This window comes from Nannospalax galili, unplaced genomic scaffold, assembly GCF_000622305.1.
Source record: "Nannospalax galili isolate Female #2095 unplaced genomic scaffold, S.galili_v1.0 scaffold1169, whole genome shotgun sequence".
In the NCBI taxonomy this organism is placed as follows: domain Eukaryota; kingdom Metazoa; phylum Chordata; class Mammalia; order Rodentia; family Spalacidae; genus Nannospalax; species Nannospalax galili.
In genome coordinates this window covers 1316202-1328989 of record NW_008360301.1, presented here as the reverse complement: position 1 = coordinate 1328989, position 12788 = coordinate 1316202, and the positions used below count along the sequence as shown (strand labels likewise).

The following is a 12788-nucleotide window of genomic DNA, read 5'->3' as shown; positions in this document are numbered from 1 at the left end:
CCGGGCAGTGGTACCCACAACATGAGTCATCATGGGAACTTTACCACTAAGTAGAACAGTAAAAAAGAGTGCCAGGTTTTCTATGAACAACCTTGATGCAGCAGTGAAAATGAGTACTTTAATCAAGTCTCAGTCCTTTGAGTGCAGGTATGTTTTAGATCCTGTGTGACACAGTGGAACAGTAGACAGCACGTGTGCTCATCACTATGGAGTGGGAAGGTGCTGTGGGATTGTGTTGGAAGAAAAACTAGCCATTCATGTCGAAATACAGTTTGTATTTGAAAACTAAAATGACAGACATACTTTAATTATCCAGAGCTGGATATTTAGTGGATATCTTCTCCAAAAGGACTTAAATGAGCCTGTCACTTTTAGGAAAATAACTGACAGTATTTGTGGCAATGATAAAATGCAATCATGAACTTGAAAGCTTTCCACAACTGAAAATGAGATGAGATCCATGGTGATATTAATCAATACGCCTTGTGGGCAATATGTAGTAGAATATACCAATGTTTAGACCGTCTGACCAATCTATTCACAGAGAATTTTCAAATGATCATTGTGCAGTAGGGCAAAATGCTGCCCATGTGAAAGCCCCATTTTAAGACTAAGAAAGATATGAATAGATTCTAAAGTAGCAGAAGTAGCTGGATTCTTGGATTATGCACATTCATTTCAATTTGTTAAAATATGCTGATTATCTTAGACACAAATGTGTTGCTCTCTACAGAGATGGCCTGTGTGGTGGGTATAGACAGCAGGCTGTGGGAAGAACCCTGCTTTGCATTTCATAATGAAAATCTGGGATTATCATTTTATTTGGATTGAAAGGCTTAACGATGTGTTTATCAGATGTCCTGTTACAATCAATGTTTTAACAAACTAGCACTTACCAAGTTTTGATGTCAAGAATATTCACAATTCTCTAGACAGACTTATAAAAATAGCCTTAATGTTTGAAAAATTGCCTTTATTTGTATGAGCAGAAGGTCAGAGAGAAAATGGTAGGAGTCCTAGAAATTGAACTCAGGTCATCCTGCTCAGTAGTAAGCATCTTCCCCTTCTGAGCCACCTCACTGGCCATAGAATTCCTTTTTCAGCATTGTGTCTGTGTTTTCATGCCCTTCCGTTAAAACAGCATCCTGCCACAGATTCAAGGCCAAAGCAGAGATGGGAGGCCAAGTGGCTTCTAAAAGGTGGCGCTGATGAGCGCGGCATTTACAGTGGCAGTCTTCTCACCGCTGTCTTTAAAAAATGTACAGCATTCACATTTTTCTGTAGTACTTAATAGTGCATTAAATAGCCCACCTATCATCTGTTTATCTATGTCTATCCATCCATCCATCTAGCCAGCCATCCAGCCATCCATCTATTTGAGTCCCGGTCCTAAGACTAAAAAGCACCCCTGTTCTGGATAATCAGATTTTTCTAGTCCAAATATTTGGACTTATTTTTGTGTGTATGGGTGTTTTGCCTGTGTGTATCTAAGTGCACGATGTGTGTGATGGCTGTGGGGGCCAGAGGTCAGCGAATCCCCTGGTATTGGAGTAATAGATGGCTGCTAGCCACCATGTGCGTACTGGTAATTGAACCTGGGTCTTCTGTAAGAGCAGCCAGTGCTCTTAACCACTGAACTATCTTTCCAGCCCCCAAATTTGGACTTTTATAACACACTAATAAAAGTAATAAAGCAATTCATTGCAGAAATGTAAAGACATGTTTAATTTGTGTAGCAAGTAACCAGCTCTTGCCTGGAAGTGTACAAATGATTTCCATCATCTCCACAGAGGGCAGATTCCCTGCAACTGAGAGATTGGCAAGCTTTTATTTTCTCTCTAAATATCCATTTAGTAATATTTTAGGCATTGTAGACTACGGGGTCTTTGTTTCAAAAACTCAGATGTGCCATTACAGACCATATGTACACACATGAACTCTGCACTTCTGCTTCATCTACTAAAACAGGTAGCAGGTCGTATTCAGCCTACAGATCATAGCTTGTCAGTGCTTCCAAAATTTCCCCCAAAGAACACTCATGGTGTTTTTTGTTTTGTTTTGTTTTGATGGTATGCCTGGGTACCCCTTAGACTCATTCATTGTGTTCCAGATTTGTGATCACTTTTAGTGCTTAAAACTGAAACCCTAGTTCTTTGGTGCCCAGGATTTGTCAATAAAGGTATCTTTGTAAACATCAGTTTAATGGGACCTGTGGTTTCTACTCTTTAGGGAGTAAGGACTGGGGAAAGAGCAGCAGGCTGCCACGAGGTCTTGTGTAGAATGAAGTCGTACAACAGCCATGTGCCCTCATGGTTCCTGGGTGCTGTTAGAAATCTGTTTGCTTCTTGCTCTCACACAGTCACCATCCATGCCAAAGTTAAACTTGGAATGTACACAGGATCCTTAAAAGCCAAAGATGGACCATAGAGAGTCCCGTTACTGCTTATTCACTCTGGTTTCAAGGAATTTTGAGACATGTTTCTAGTCGGCCTTATGCACAGAGATCTCCCCCCCCATTCCTGCCCTTAGTCAAATGAGTCCATTCTCTCCCCCTCACTCTGTCTTTCCTCACTGCCTCCATCACATGGGATGCTTGTTTTCACCAGGACTCTCTGTGTCCAGCATTAAAGAACTTAGGAAAGTCTGGCTGCCAAGTTGAATGAAGTGTAGCATGGATTCATTCTGCAGGTTGAGCAGAGGCAACTGCCACCGTGTGCCACTTACAATGCACAGAGCCCTGACTCCTGGTGACACCAATAATCTCTCCCAGCCTCCAGGGCTACTAAGGCACACCTCGGTTCTAAGAAAGCAGGGGTTCTAAGGTTATTTTCAGGGCTCCTTGACTTCAGCAGCAAGAAGCAAGACTACATGGAAATCATGACTACTTTTTCTTTTTAAACTTCCAGCAAAACTGATAAAGCCGAATTAAGGCTGTGAGAGATTAGATGCAGTTCTTACAATGACTTGCCTCAGAGGTCTATAGGCTAGGAAGCCCCAGTCCAGCAGCCTATGTTCCCATCAACTTTATCTGTTCCTGTAGATCTGCCTTCCAAATATTTTGAAACCTTCAGCGTAATGGCACTTGTAAAGACTATGAAAAACTATAGCTTCTAAATATAACTTAGGTAAAGCAAAATTGCCTGTAAATGACTTTGTATATAATTTGTCACTAACCAAGGGGAAGCATCCCAAGAAGTGTATCATTAGGTGATTTTGCCATTAGTGAACATCATACAGAGCACTTATAGTAAGATGGTTTCACTCTCACTAGGCAATGTAATCTGGGACCACTTTCATATCTGTGAGCTGTTGTTGACTGATGTTACATAATGCTATGTGGCTGTGTGTTTCCATGTTAGCCTCCCAGCCAAACTCTAATTCTAAATCTACAGTAAATTATTTAAATATATGTATATCTTAACTTTATTAGTGGTTTCTAATTAGCTTCCAATATTGCAAGATTGGTTTTGCTGCTTTTTCCCTAGATTATATGATTTCACAGAGAAAAAAAATTGTCACTTTTGTACCCTTAGATTCTCATGATGCAGTTTTGAGATTTAACTCTGCCCCTACACATGGCTATGAGAAAGATGTTGGAAATAAAACCACAGTGCGGATCATTAACTCCCAGGTAAGACCGATGGACTGTTTTCATGGGTCCATTTTGGAGGTAGTTTAACTGAATGAGTGAACAGAAATTCCTGGTTGGCCATGACCACAATAGTTCTTATTTCTGTGGATCTTGCTATCATGAAGAATTAGTGAAGAAAATGTACAAAGAAGGGGAGTTTAGATGTGATCTGGATAGGAGGAAAAGAATAAGATCAAAAAAAGGAGAATCAGATTACACATAGGAAAATAATATTTATTTATATATGTTTTTATTATCAGCTAGTATGACTCGTTTTGTGAACTGAAAAGAGACTGCTAAATGCAGATGAAATCGTAGCAATCAGAAATTCTGGGGCCAAAGGGAAGAGGAAGGCACAAAACCTGAGGGTTTGTACTATGTCTTTGAAACTAGTCTGTTATTTGGAAATTTGAAATCTAAAAATGAGTTGTTTAATGGAAAATGAAAACACCTCATTTCTTCATGTTCTTAATAAGAATGTCTTTCGAATTTATGGAAAAATTATACTCAGAATGAATCACAACAATTTCTAGAGTTTCAAAAATATGTAAAAAAGATGAGGTGATAGTGATTTATGGTGAATTTCTTGTAGAAGGAACAATTAGCACTCTGCACAGTTCACTGCTCCAGGCAGCCTGCAGTGAAGAAAGAAGCAATTACCATATCTCCTTAATTCATAGATGTCATAGGCTACAGGAGCTACCTTTTATTTAGTAATTTCTCAGAGAGAAAGAGAGAAATCCCACAAAATCAAAATATGTGTGACCTATAGGATATACCCTCACTTCAGAAATATTAAAATGTTAAGAAAAAATAAGATGTCTTAATAAATGTAAAATAGCTGTATCTTAAAGCTGAGAAACACTTAATGATAGCATTAAAAAGATGGGTACAGGTGAAGTTGATGGGTCCATCCAGAGCTGGGTAGGGTCTAGGAGGTAGAATTGGCTCTGACACGTTGGAGGCCACTCCCTAACTCTAGTCCTTGCCCATACCTGTCCCACATTACTATCAAGGGTACTGAGGGTGTTGAGGAAGGGAGCATGAATTGGCTGAGGAGTTACATCTTTCATGGGAAGGTATCCAGACTGCTAGAATGGTATAGTGCTGATAAAAATGGAAGACTTTGTGGGTTTTGTAATTTTTTTTTTTTTGGTCTTTTTTGAGACAGGGTCTCCCTGGAACTCACTATGTAGACCAGGCTGGCCTTGAACTCACAGAGATCTGCCTGCCTCTGCCTCCCAAGTGCTGGGACTAAAGGCGTGTGCCACCATGCCTGGCTAATGTTTTGTTTTTTAAGAAAAAAAAAAAAACTATAAACACTCTTCAAACACTTGGCATGTTGGTCCGGCCTCTCTCCTCCCAAAGGATCATATAAAACCTGAGCGTTGCTCTGGTTCCTCTTTTTAAAACTTTTTAAGATATACTTGTTAAAGCAAACAGTAGTTATGAAATCTTTTTTTTTTCCTGTGTGCTTGCAGATTCTGACCAACCCCAGCCATCACTTCATTGACAGTTCTTTATATAAAGATGTTATCTTGGTGGCTTGGGACCCAGCTCCTTATTCTGCTAATCTTAACCTGGTAAGTATTTCTTTGGTGTTTCCTTGATACCTTGTTCTGGTCAGACAGCACCTTTGATGAGTTAATCATTGGAGTAGGTCAGTGATTGAGCTTTGACAGAAAGAATGTGAAAATGGGTACTGATTCACACATGTATTTGCATACCATTTTGATACCCAGTGACAGTAGCACATCCATCTACTGCTAAGTTGCTTTTGCTGTGGAGGAATGAAGAAAAGGTGTACTCTATCTGTAGGGTGGTCAACGCACAATTTTTCCCATTGTGATAGGGTGATTCTAAGTCCTTTTAAAATAAACTAGTAATGACTCAAAACTGCTTATTGTTATTTAAATAAAGACTGTTTCTGGCTTTCTTTTTTTTGGGGGGGGGGTTGTTTTTTGTTTTGAGACAGGGTCTCCCTGTAGCCCCAGCTGTCCTGGAATTCACTGTGTAGACCAGGCTGGCCTTGAACTCTGAGAGATCCACCAGCCTCTGCCTCTGCCTCGCAAGTGCTGGGACTGCAGGCATGTGCCACCATGCCCTGCATGTTTCTGGCTTTCTTAAAGGTGACTCCCCTTTGCTTTTCTGAGTGTGTCAAACTTTATGGAGTAGTGATCAGAATACAAGCCAGTTGTAATTGGGATTCCCTGGCAAATCATTACCTTCCTAAGCAAGCAACTGGCTATGCTTGATGGAACGTGTCATGAAAGGCCAGTGAGCTTATTTTTCACAGGGCTGGAGAAGATGGATGATGTTCAGCCTAGTATTAGATGCCGTTGACCACAGGAGTGAGTATCCTTGACTTGATTTACCAAAGCAAATGAGCACTCAGTCTTCTTAAAATGAATGTGGGTGACAGATTTGCATCATTCAAGGGGTCAGTCTTCCTGAGAGCTACCCATGGTAGGTGGGGCCCTCAGGAGGAGTCTGTGGAGTCACTATCTTGATACTGAGGCTGAAATGATTACTAATGGGTTTTCACCAGAGAAGAAAATCAGATTTACCTACCCGGTATTTTTCAAAATCTTCCTATCAAAGCTTCATTTCCAGAAATGGAGGACACAGCCTCAGCAGCTGTATTTGAGAAACTCACTGGTCAATTCTCCCATGACCCCTCTACTGAGAATCGAGTATGATGGGGGCTGGGTAATTGTAGATTTCTTCTCAATACCAGGCTCTCGGATTTCAGCTCTGGAAACTTCTTTTCTATTTTTAATTCTCTGAGCATCTTTGATGCTGACCTTATTTCTTCTGTTGGAAGCATCCAAACACAGGTCATGGTCATTCCACCCTGCTCAGAGACTTAGCTTAGTAACAAGGAGCAAATCCAGTCATTCTCAAAGCTTTTTAAACCCTGGAATATTTTCTTCTGTGGAATGTTACTTGAGATTATCTGTCTGTCTATCTATCTATCTATCTGCTCTCTATTCTCTGTACATTGTGCTACCTATCTATCTATCAGTCTATCAGTCTATCTATCTATCTATCTATCTATCTATCTATCTATCTATCTATCTATCTATCTATCTATCTATCTATCTGTCATCTTATACCCATAATGTCTACTTGAAGAGAGCCTGGTGAACTAGGCCTATCTCCACACCCTCCCCAAATCCCACATATGGTATCACTTGCCACACTTCTGAGGTCTTCTGTCTTAACCCTACTATGTTAGATTTTCCATACAATATACCTGCAATAAACAATTATAAATTCTGAAATTAATAAAATCATACCTTCATGTGTCTGCCAACATAACAAGAAAGAGAGCAGTTACCCCAAACCTAGAGTCCCCATGTCAGTCTATCCTTGTCAATCTTGTAACCCTCCTCCCAGGCCAGATGGCACTGGTATGCTTTCTGCTCCTTAGGTGAAATTTGGGAAACTTACTTTTTGGTTTTTGGGTTGTTTTTTTAAATCTTTTTGAAACAGGGTCTCCCTGTAGCCCCAGATGGCCTGGAACTCACTATGTAGACCAGGCTGGCCTTGAATTCACAGAGATCCTCCTGCCTCTGCCTCCCAAATGCTGGGACTACAGACATGTGCCACCATGCCTGGCTGGGAAACTTACTTTTAAAATACAGTGTTTGAGGGCTGGAGAGATGGCTCAGCGGTTAAGAACACTGGTTGTTCTTGCAGAAGACCCGGGTTTGAATCCCAGCACCCACATGGCAGTTAACTGTCCATAACTCCAGTTCTAGGAGATCCGACAGCCTCTTCTTTCCTCTGCGGACATTGCATGACACGGGTGCAACTTACCTACATGCAGGCCTAACACTCACACACAAAAATATATATATAGTGTTTGAGTCCAAGGACAAGTAAACTACAGTATGGGCTAGGTCTGGCCACACTGACCACACGTGCATGTCTTCATAAAATGTTAATAGATGCAGCTGAAGACATGGCTCAGCAGTTAAGAGCACTCACTGCTCTTGCAGAGGACACAGGTTCAGTTTCTAGCACCCACATAGCAGCTAACAACCATCATTACTCCAGTTCCAGGGCATCTGACACCCTCTGCTGACCTCAGCAGGCACACAGGTACACATACATACAAGCAGGCAATATACTCATACACATAAAATAATAAATAAAATCATTAAATAAAAATATATGAAAATAATAAAATGTTATTGGAACCCAGTGTGCTCATCTGACATGCCCTACCTGTGACTGCTCTGTGCTGCTGTGGTAGAGTAGAGACCATGGAGACCTGTGGCTCAGAAAGTCTCAGGTGTTTACTGTCTGACCCTTTGCAGAAAATCCTGTTGACCCCATCCAGTCCATGTGTCTTCTTTTACTAAAGAATATGCATTATTCCTTGTTAGTGCTGGAGTGTTGATATCTCTGTGTACTTCCTCATGGGATCTTTCCTCTCTGCACAGTCTCAGCCCCTTGGCCTCTAAACTCCTCAGACTGTATGCTCCCTGCCTTCTTTTCACAGTACAGTCCTGTGTATGCAACTGATTTGGTTTTGTATTATTTGTTGTTGTTTTTTAGTGGTACAAGAAGCCAGATTACAACCTTTTCACTCCATATATTCAGCATCGTCGGAGACACCCAACTCAGCCATTTTACATTCTTCATCCTAAATTCATATGGCAGCTTTGGGATCTTATCCAGGAGAACACCAAGGAGAAGATTCAGCCCAACCCACCATCTTCTGGTTTCATTGGTATGTGTGTTAAAAATTAGAATGACAGGGCAGACAGCAGGGTGAGAACTCATTTACTAAATGTACAGTCATGCTGTATAGTATATGATAAGAGCAATTAGCAGGTAGTTTGTGATACTAACCATAAAAGAGAGAGAAATACTATATCTCATTTATTTATTATCCTGAGACAAAGTACTCCAAACTTCTAACTATGGCACAGAGCTGTCTTATTTTCATTCAGGATATGGTGAGTCAAAACTGGCCTGGCTGGGTGATTATTCTGTCCCACATTGCACTTGATGGCATCCAATAGCTGCTTCATGGGATGGTTGTACTTCCACATCAAGCCCCTTGGCTGAGATGGTCAAGGGCAGGCTCCACTAAGACTGCTAACCATGTGCCCACCTGTGGTTTCTCTTTCACAATGGTCCCCAAATAATTAGACTTCTCACATGACAGTTCAGCAAAGTAGAGAGTGTTTCAAAAGATAGGAAATGGAATCTGTCAATTTCTTCAGGCCTAGCCCTGGGGACTTGCATGATGTCATGTGTGCTAACCTGTTGATCAAAGCATTCTCAGGGGTCACTGCCGTCATGGAGAGGAAACCTGAACCCGAATCCTTAGTGGGAAGTGTGTTGAAGAGTCTATGATTCATTCTTACCCACTGCCAAATCCCATTCACATTGCTGATGGTTTGCCAGATAGAAGGAGCACATAATGTTATAAGATTACTGGTGAGTAAAGGCCATGGTGAGGCCAGTTCCAGTGTCTCAGGAGCTCTCTCCATGAGAGTCCACCAGCTCCATCCCAGCAATGGGATTATATTGGATAATCTCACGTACCTTGAATTGCTTTTTTCAGGCAGGCTTTGACATTCAGAGTTTGTAGATTTTTATCTCCTTTCTTCATCTTTGTTTTAGCTTTTTACCTCATTATTTCTTTGACATTACCTGTGTAGGTGATATTAAAGCATAATGTTAACCCACCCCCTCTCAATGTGAAAGCCTGTGACCTTCCCTGAGCTACACAGAGAGTGTCTGTTGATAGAGGGGATATTTATTGAGACAACGTGAGCTTAGTTTTAGATTAAAGATAAATAAGTATCCTCAAGTAAGGCTTGCAGACTTTGGAATGGGTTTATAACATTATAATAATGTGAAATATTTTGTATAGAATCCCAGAAAAGCCTTACAGTATGACTACATGCTGTTTTCACTAACCCCTCTTTTACTCCGTTCTGTTAAAGCCACGTCTTTAACTTTCTATTTAATCTGAAATCCCAAACTCTTTGTCAGGTATGTAGTTTTCTAGAGTCTTGTTAAATTTAGGGAAGGAAGCTTAATTTGGTTTGACAGTGTAACAGCAATGGCACAAGTTAATAAAGTCTTTTTTCATATCATCACCTTGAATTCATGTAACTAATACTTGATTAAGGCAAAAGCTTCAAAGCAGAATTGGGTGAGGAATGCTGTCAGCTATAATTACTATGACCTTGTATTTTTAAATATTCAAGGTCATAGCCACAGAAAGAAATTTCCTGCATGTCTTTGTTGAAAAAGAACTCATGTAGCATAGGGCTGTTTATTGAGGACTTGAAGTTTTCAAAGGCTCATGATTGCCTGTGTGTCTTCTTTTACATGAAGGAGAATTGCAGTTCATTGCTGCAACTGGTGGGTAAGTTGGGGTCACCTAGGTTTGAGTTGAAATTCTCTGCAACTTCCCAGTGACCTGGGGCAAGCTGCTTAATCCCTTCCTCTCAGTATCTTCTGATGAGAAATCACAAAAAAAGCCTTTAAGGATGAAGTCTTTGGCCAGGCTGCAGTCATTGTTATTTTTCTATCATTGCCTTGTCCAATGTTGCATCTGTGAGCTACATCTGACTATTTAAATTTCAACTAATTTGAATTCATAGCAGATGACATCTTTTTCTGAGGTCCTTGAGCTGTATTTCAGGTTCTCAGTCACCACACATTCCAGGTTGTCACAGAGTTGTGTAGGAGAGCACTAAGTTTTGACAATCAAAGGAGACTGAAGTACAGCAAATTGAAATGAAATCCTTAAGTTCCCAGGAGGCAGTCTGTGTTCTGTGAGTAGGGATTGAAGATACCACAGAAGACATGGTCAGGCTTCGTTATATTCAGTTACTGCCTTTGAGCCTCACTGTAGTTCATTGTATGAGACTCACTGAGAATGGACAGTAGCAACAACTTGGGCAACCCTTGCCAGCACTCTCTGAGTACTGCCTTACTGTAGTAATTTTATACTTTCTCTTACCAGGACAGGCTGAGAGCCAGTCTGTTCCATTATCTGACATTCTTAAATAGCCATGGAGTGATGCCAGCTACATCAGTCCATCTTACCATAAGGACGTTTATAAAATCAGTGTGGGTTTTTTTTTTTTTTTCTGTTCATCAAGCACTGTGTTCCAAATGCCCCTCTTTCATGCTTTAAGGGGCTATTAAAGAGTGTTGACTTGGTTTCTTAGTTTGTGTCATCTCTGAGTAACTTCCAATATCAGCTCCCAAACAAAAGAGGGATCGAAGGGATTAGAATGTTTGTTTGCAGTCCAGCCTCCTGCCTGAAAGCTGGTCAGCAAGGAGGTCCTCATCCAGAAAGAGCCTAAAAGAATGTCCTTCCGGAATTTGAGCTGTACTGCTTCCTAGCACTCTGCTGGGTAAAGCAGTAGGAATCATATTCTTTGCTGAGAGTCATCATTCATATGTGAGAAACATGTGATTGTTCATGCTTTGCAACAAACCCACAGCCTGAATTTTCTTATACATGTCCAGAAGTTTGCATATGTTAAATAGGAGAACTTTTAAAGCAATTTTAGATAAGAAACACATTACTTTGTGTGGAAATGAATCCAACGGGGGAATTAGGTTCTCAAGGAGATACTCCTGAACCCCCAAAATATAGTGCTGTTGGTCCTGTTCAGAGGCTCCTTATTGGGGTTTGAATTTATCATATAGATGGGTGACAGAAAGAAAAGGAAGCCACAATTATCAAGAGGTGCTAACTGATATAAATTGAGCACCTCCTTTATTCCAGGCACACAGCTGGGCCCCAGGGTAGTGAGGGAACCAAAGTTCCTGCCTCACTGGTACTTGCAGTGCAGCGAGATGGGAACAGACATTGCCCAGGCGCATGCACACAGCTAAACATAACTATAAACTGTGAGAAGTATAATGAAGGAAAGGGACAGGCCACATCAAAAGCTGAGCGGTGTCTGTTTTGAATATAATCATGCTCTTATTTTGGGCCTGTCACATACTGTATTAAAAAATTACAGTTTCTCTCCATACCCAAGGGTTCCATACTCATGGATTCAAACAGACACCAACTGAAAATATTCAAAAATAAATAATTTGTATCTTTACTGAATAGGAACAGACCTTTTTTCCATCATTACTCCAAAAACAATAAAAACTATATAATATGTATGTTGTTTTAGATATTGTAAGCCATCTAGAGATGATGTAAAGTACATGGAAAGGTGTGCAAAGGTATATGGCAATGCTATACCATTTTATAAGTGCCTTGTACCTCTTTGAATTTGGGCATTAGCAAGAGGCTCTGGATCCAGTCCCTCTCAGATACTGAAGAATGGCAATATTTAGTGAATATATTGCTTATTGGTTCTCAATAATTACCTCATCACCCATTAGGATCCATAATCCATTGCTGCAAATCAAACTTAGAAACTGAAAACAACAATCAATATTTAGGATCTTACAGAACTTGTGTGGGTCAGTGGTCTGGTAGCACATTGGTTGGATGATTTTGGCTCATAGTCTCTAAGACACTCATGATCACCAATCTCTGGGCCTCCAAGTTGTCCCACTTGCATGGCTGCAGGCAGGAGACCTTTGTTTTTCAGACTCTGTATAGCAGCTTGGACATTCATACAACATGATACCTGTCTTCCTAAGAGCAGGAGATCCAAGAGGAGTTGGGGGGAAGTGATGATGTGTTTATGATGTCATAAACAAGTCAGCATCTTTGATGTGAGAGGCATGACCAGTATGCAGGAACCATTGAGAGCCAGTTTGAAAGGTGGCTATCATAACCTTTCAAACCACATTATTGGCAGAGATTCTGAGTAAATAGAGGAGATTAGAATTTCCAGTTCTCTCAGAGGGTACTGATGCCAGACCTAGAACAACACTTTGAGAACTCCACTCTCAGCTTCATAAATGGAATGAAAGACACAGAGAACTGAAAAAAAATCTAGTCCATAGGTTCTGTATTGATAGATGTACCTACAAGGTGATGGGGTTGAGATACAGTGAGAAGATCCAGAATTCCCCTGTCATGCATTCCTCCTGATCACTTAATCATGGCCAAGTTTAAAGCCAAGTAGATAATTTTTATTTGTGTTTAATTTAAATAATATAGGTTTAACAAAAATATAACTCAGCTTTGTCTTTTGAA

General features: G+C 40.5%; 1 protein-coding gene across 3 annotated transcripts in view; it reads left to right on the top strand.

Moving 5' to 3' along the window:
- The window catches only part of St6gal2 (ST6 beta-galactoside alpha-2,6-sialyltransferase 2), a 98058-nt gene that overhangs the window by 48251 nt on the left and 37019 nt on the right, over window positions 1–12788 (top strand). For all 3 annotated transcript variants that reach the window (XM_008824245.3, XM_008824244.3, XM_017795886.2), the window contains exons 3-5: window positions 3534–3631; window positions 5113–5214; window positions 8198–8372. In XM_008824245.3, coding sequence (XP_008822467.1) covers window positions 3534–3631; window positions 5113–5214; window positions 8198–8372 — 375 coding nt within the window. The remainder of the gene's footprint in view (window positions 1–3533; window positions 3632–5112; window positions 5215–8197; window positions 8373–12788) is intronic.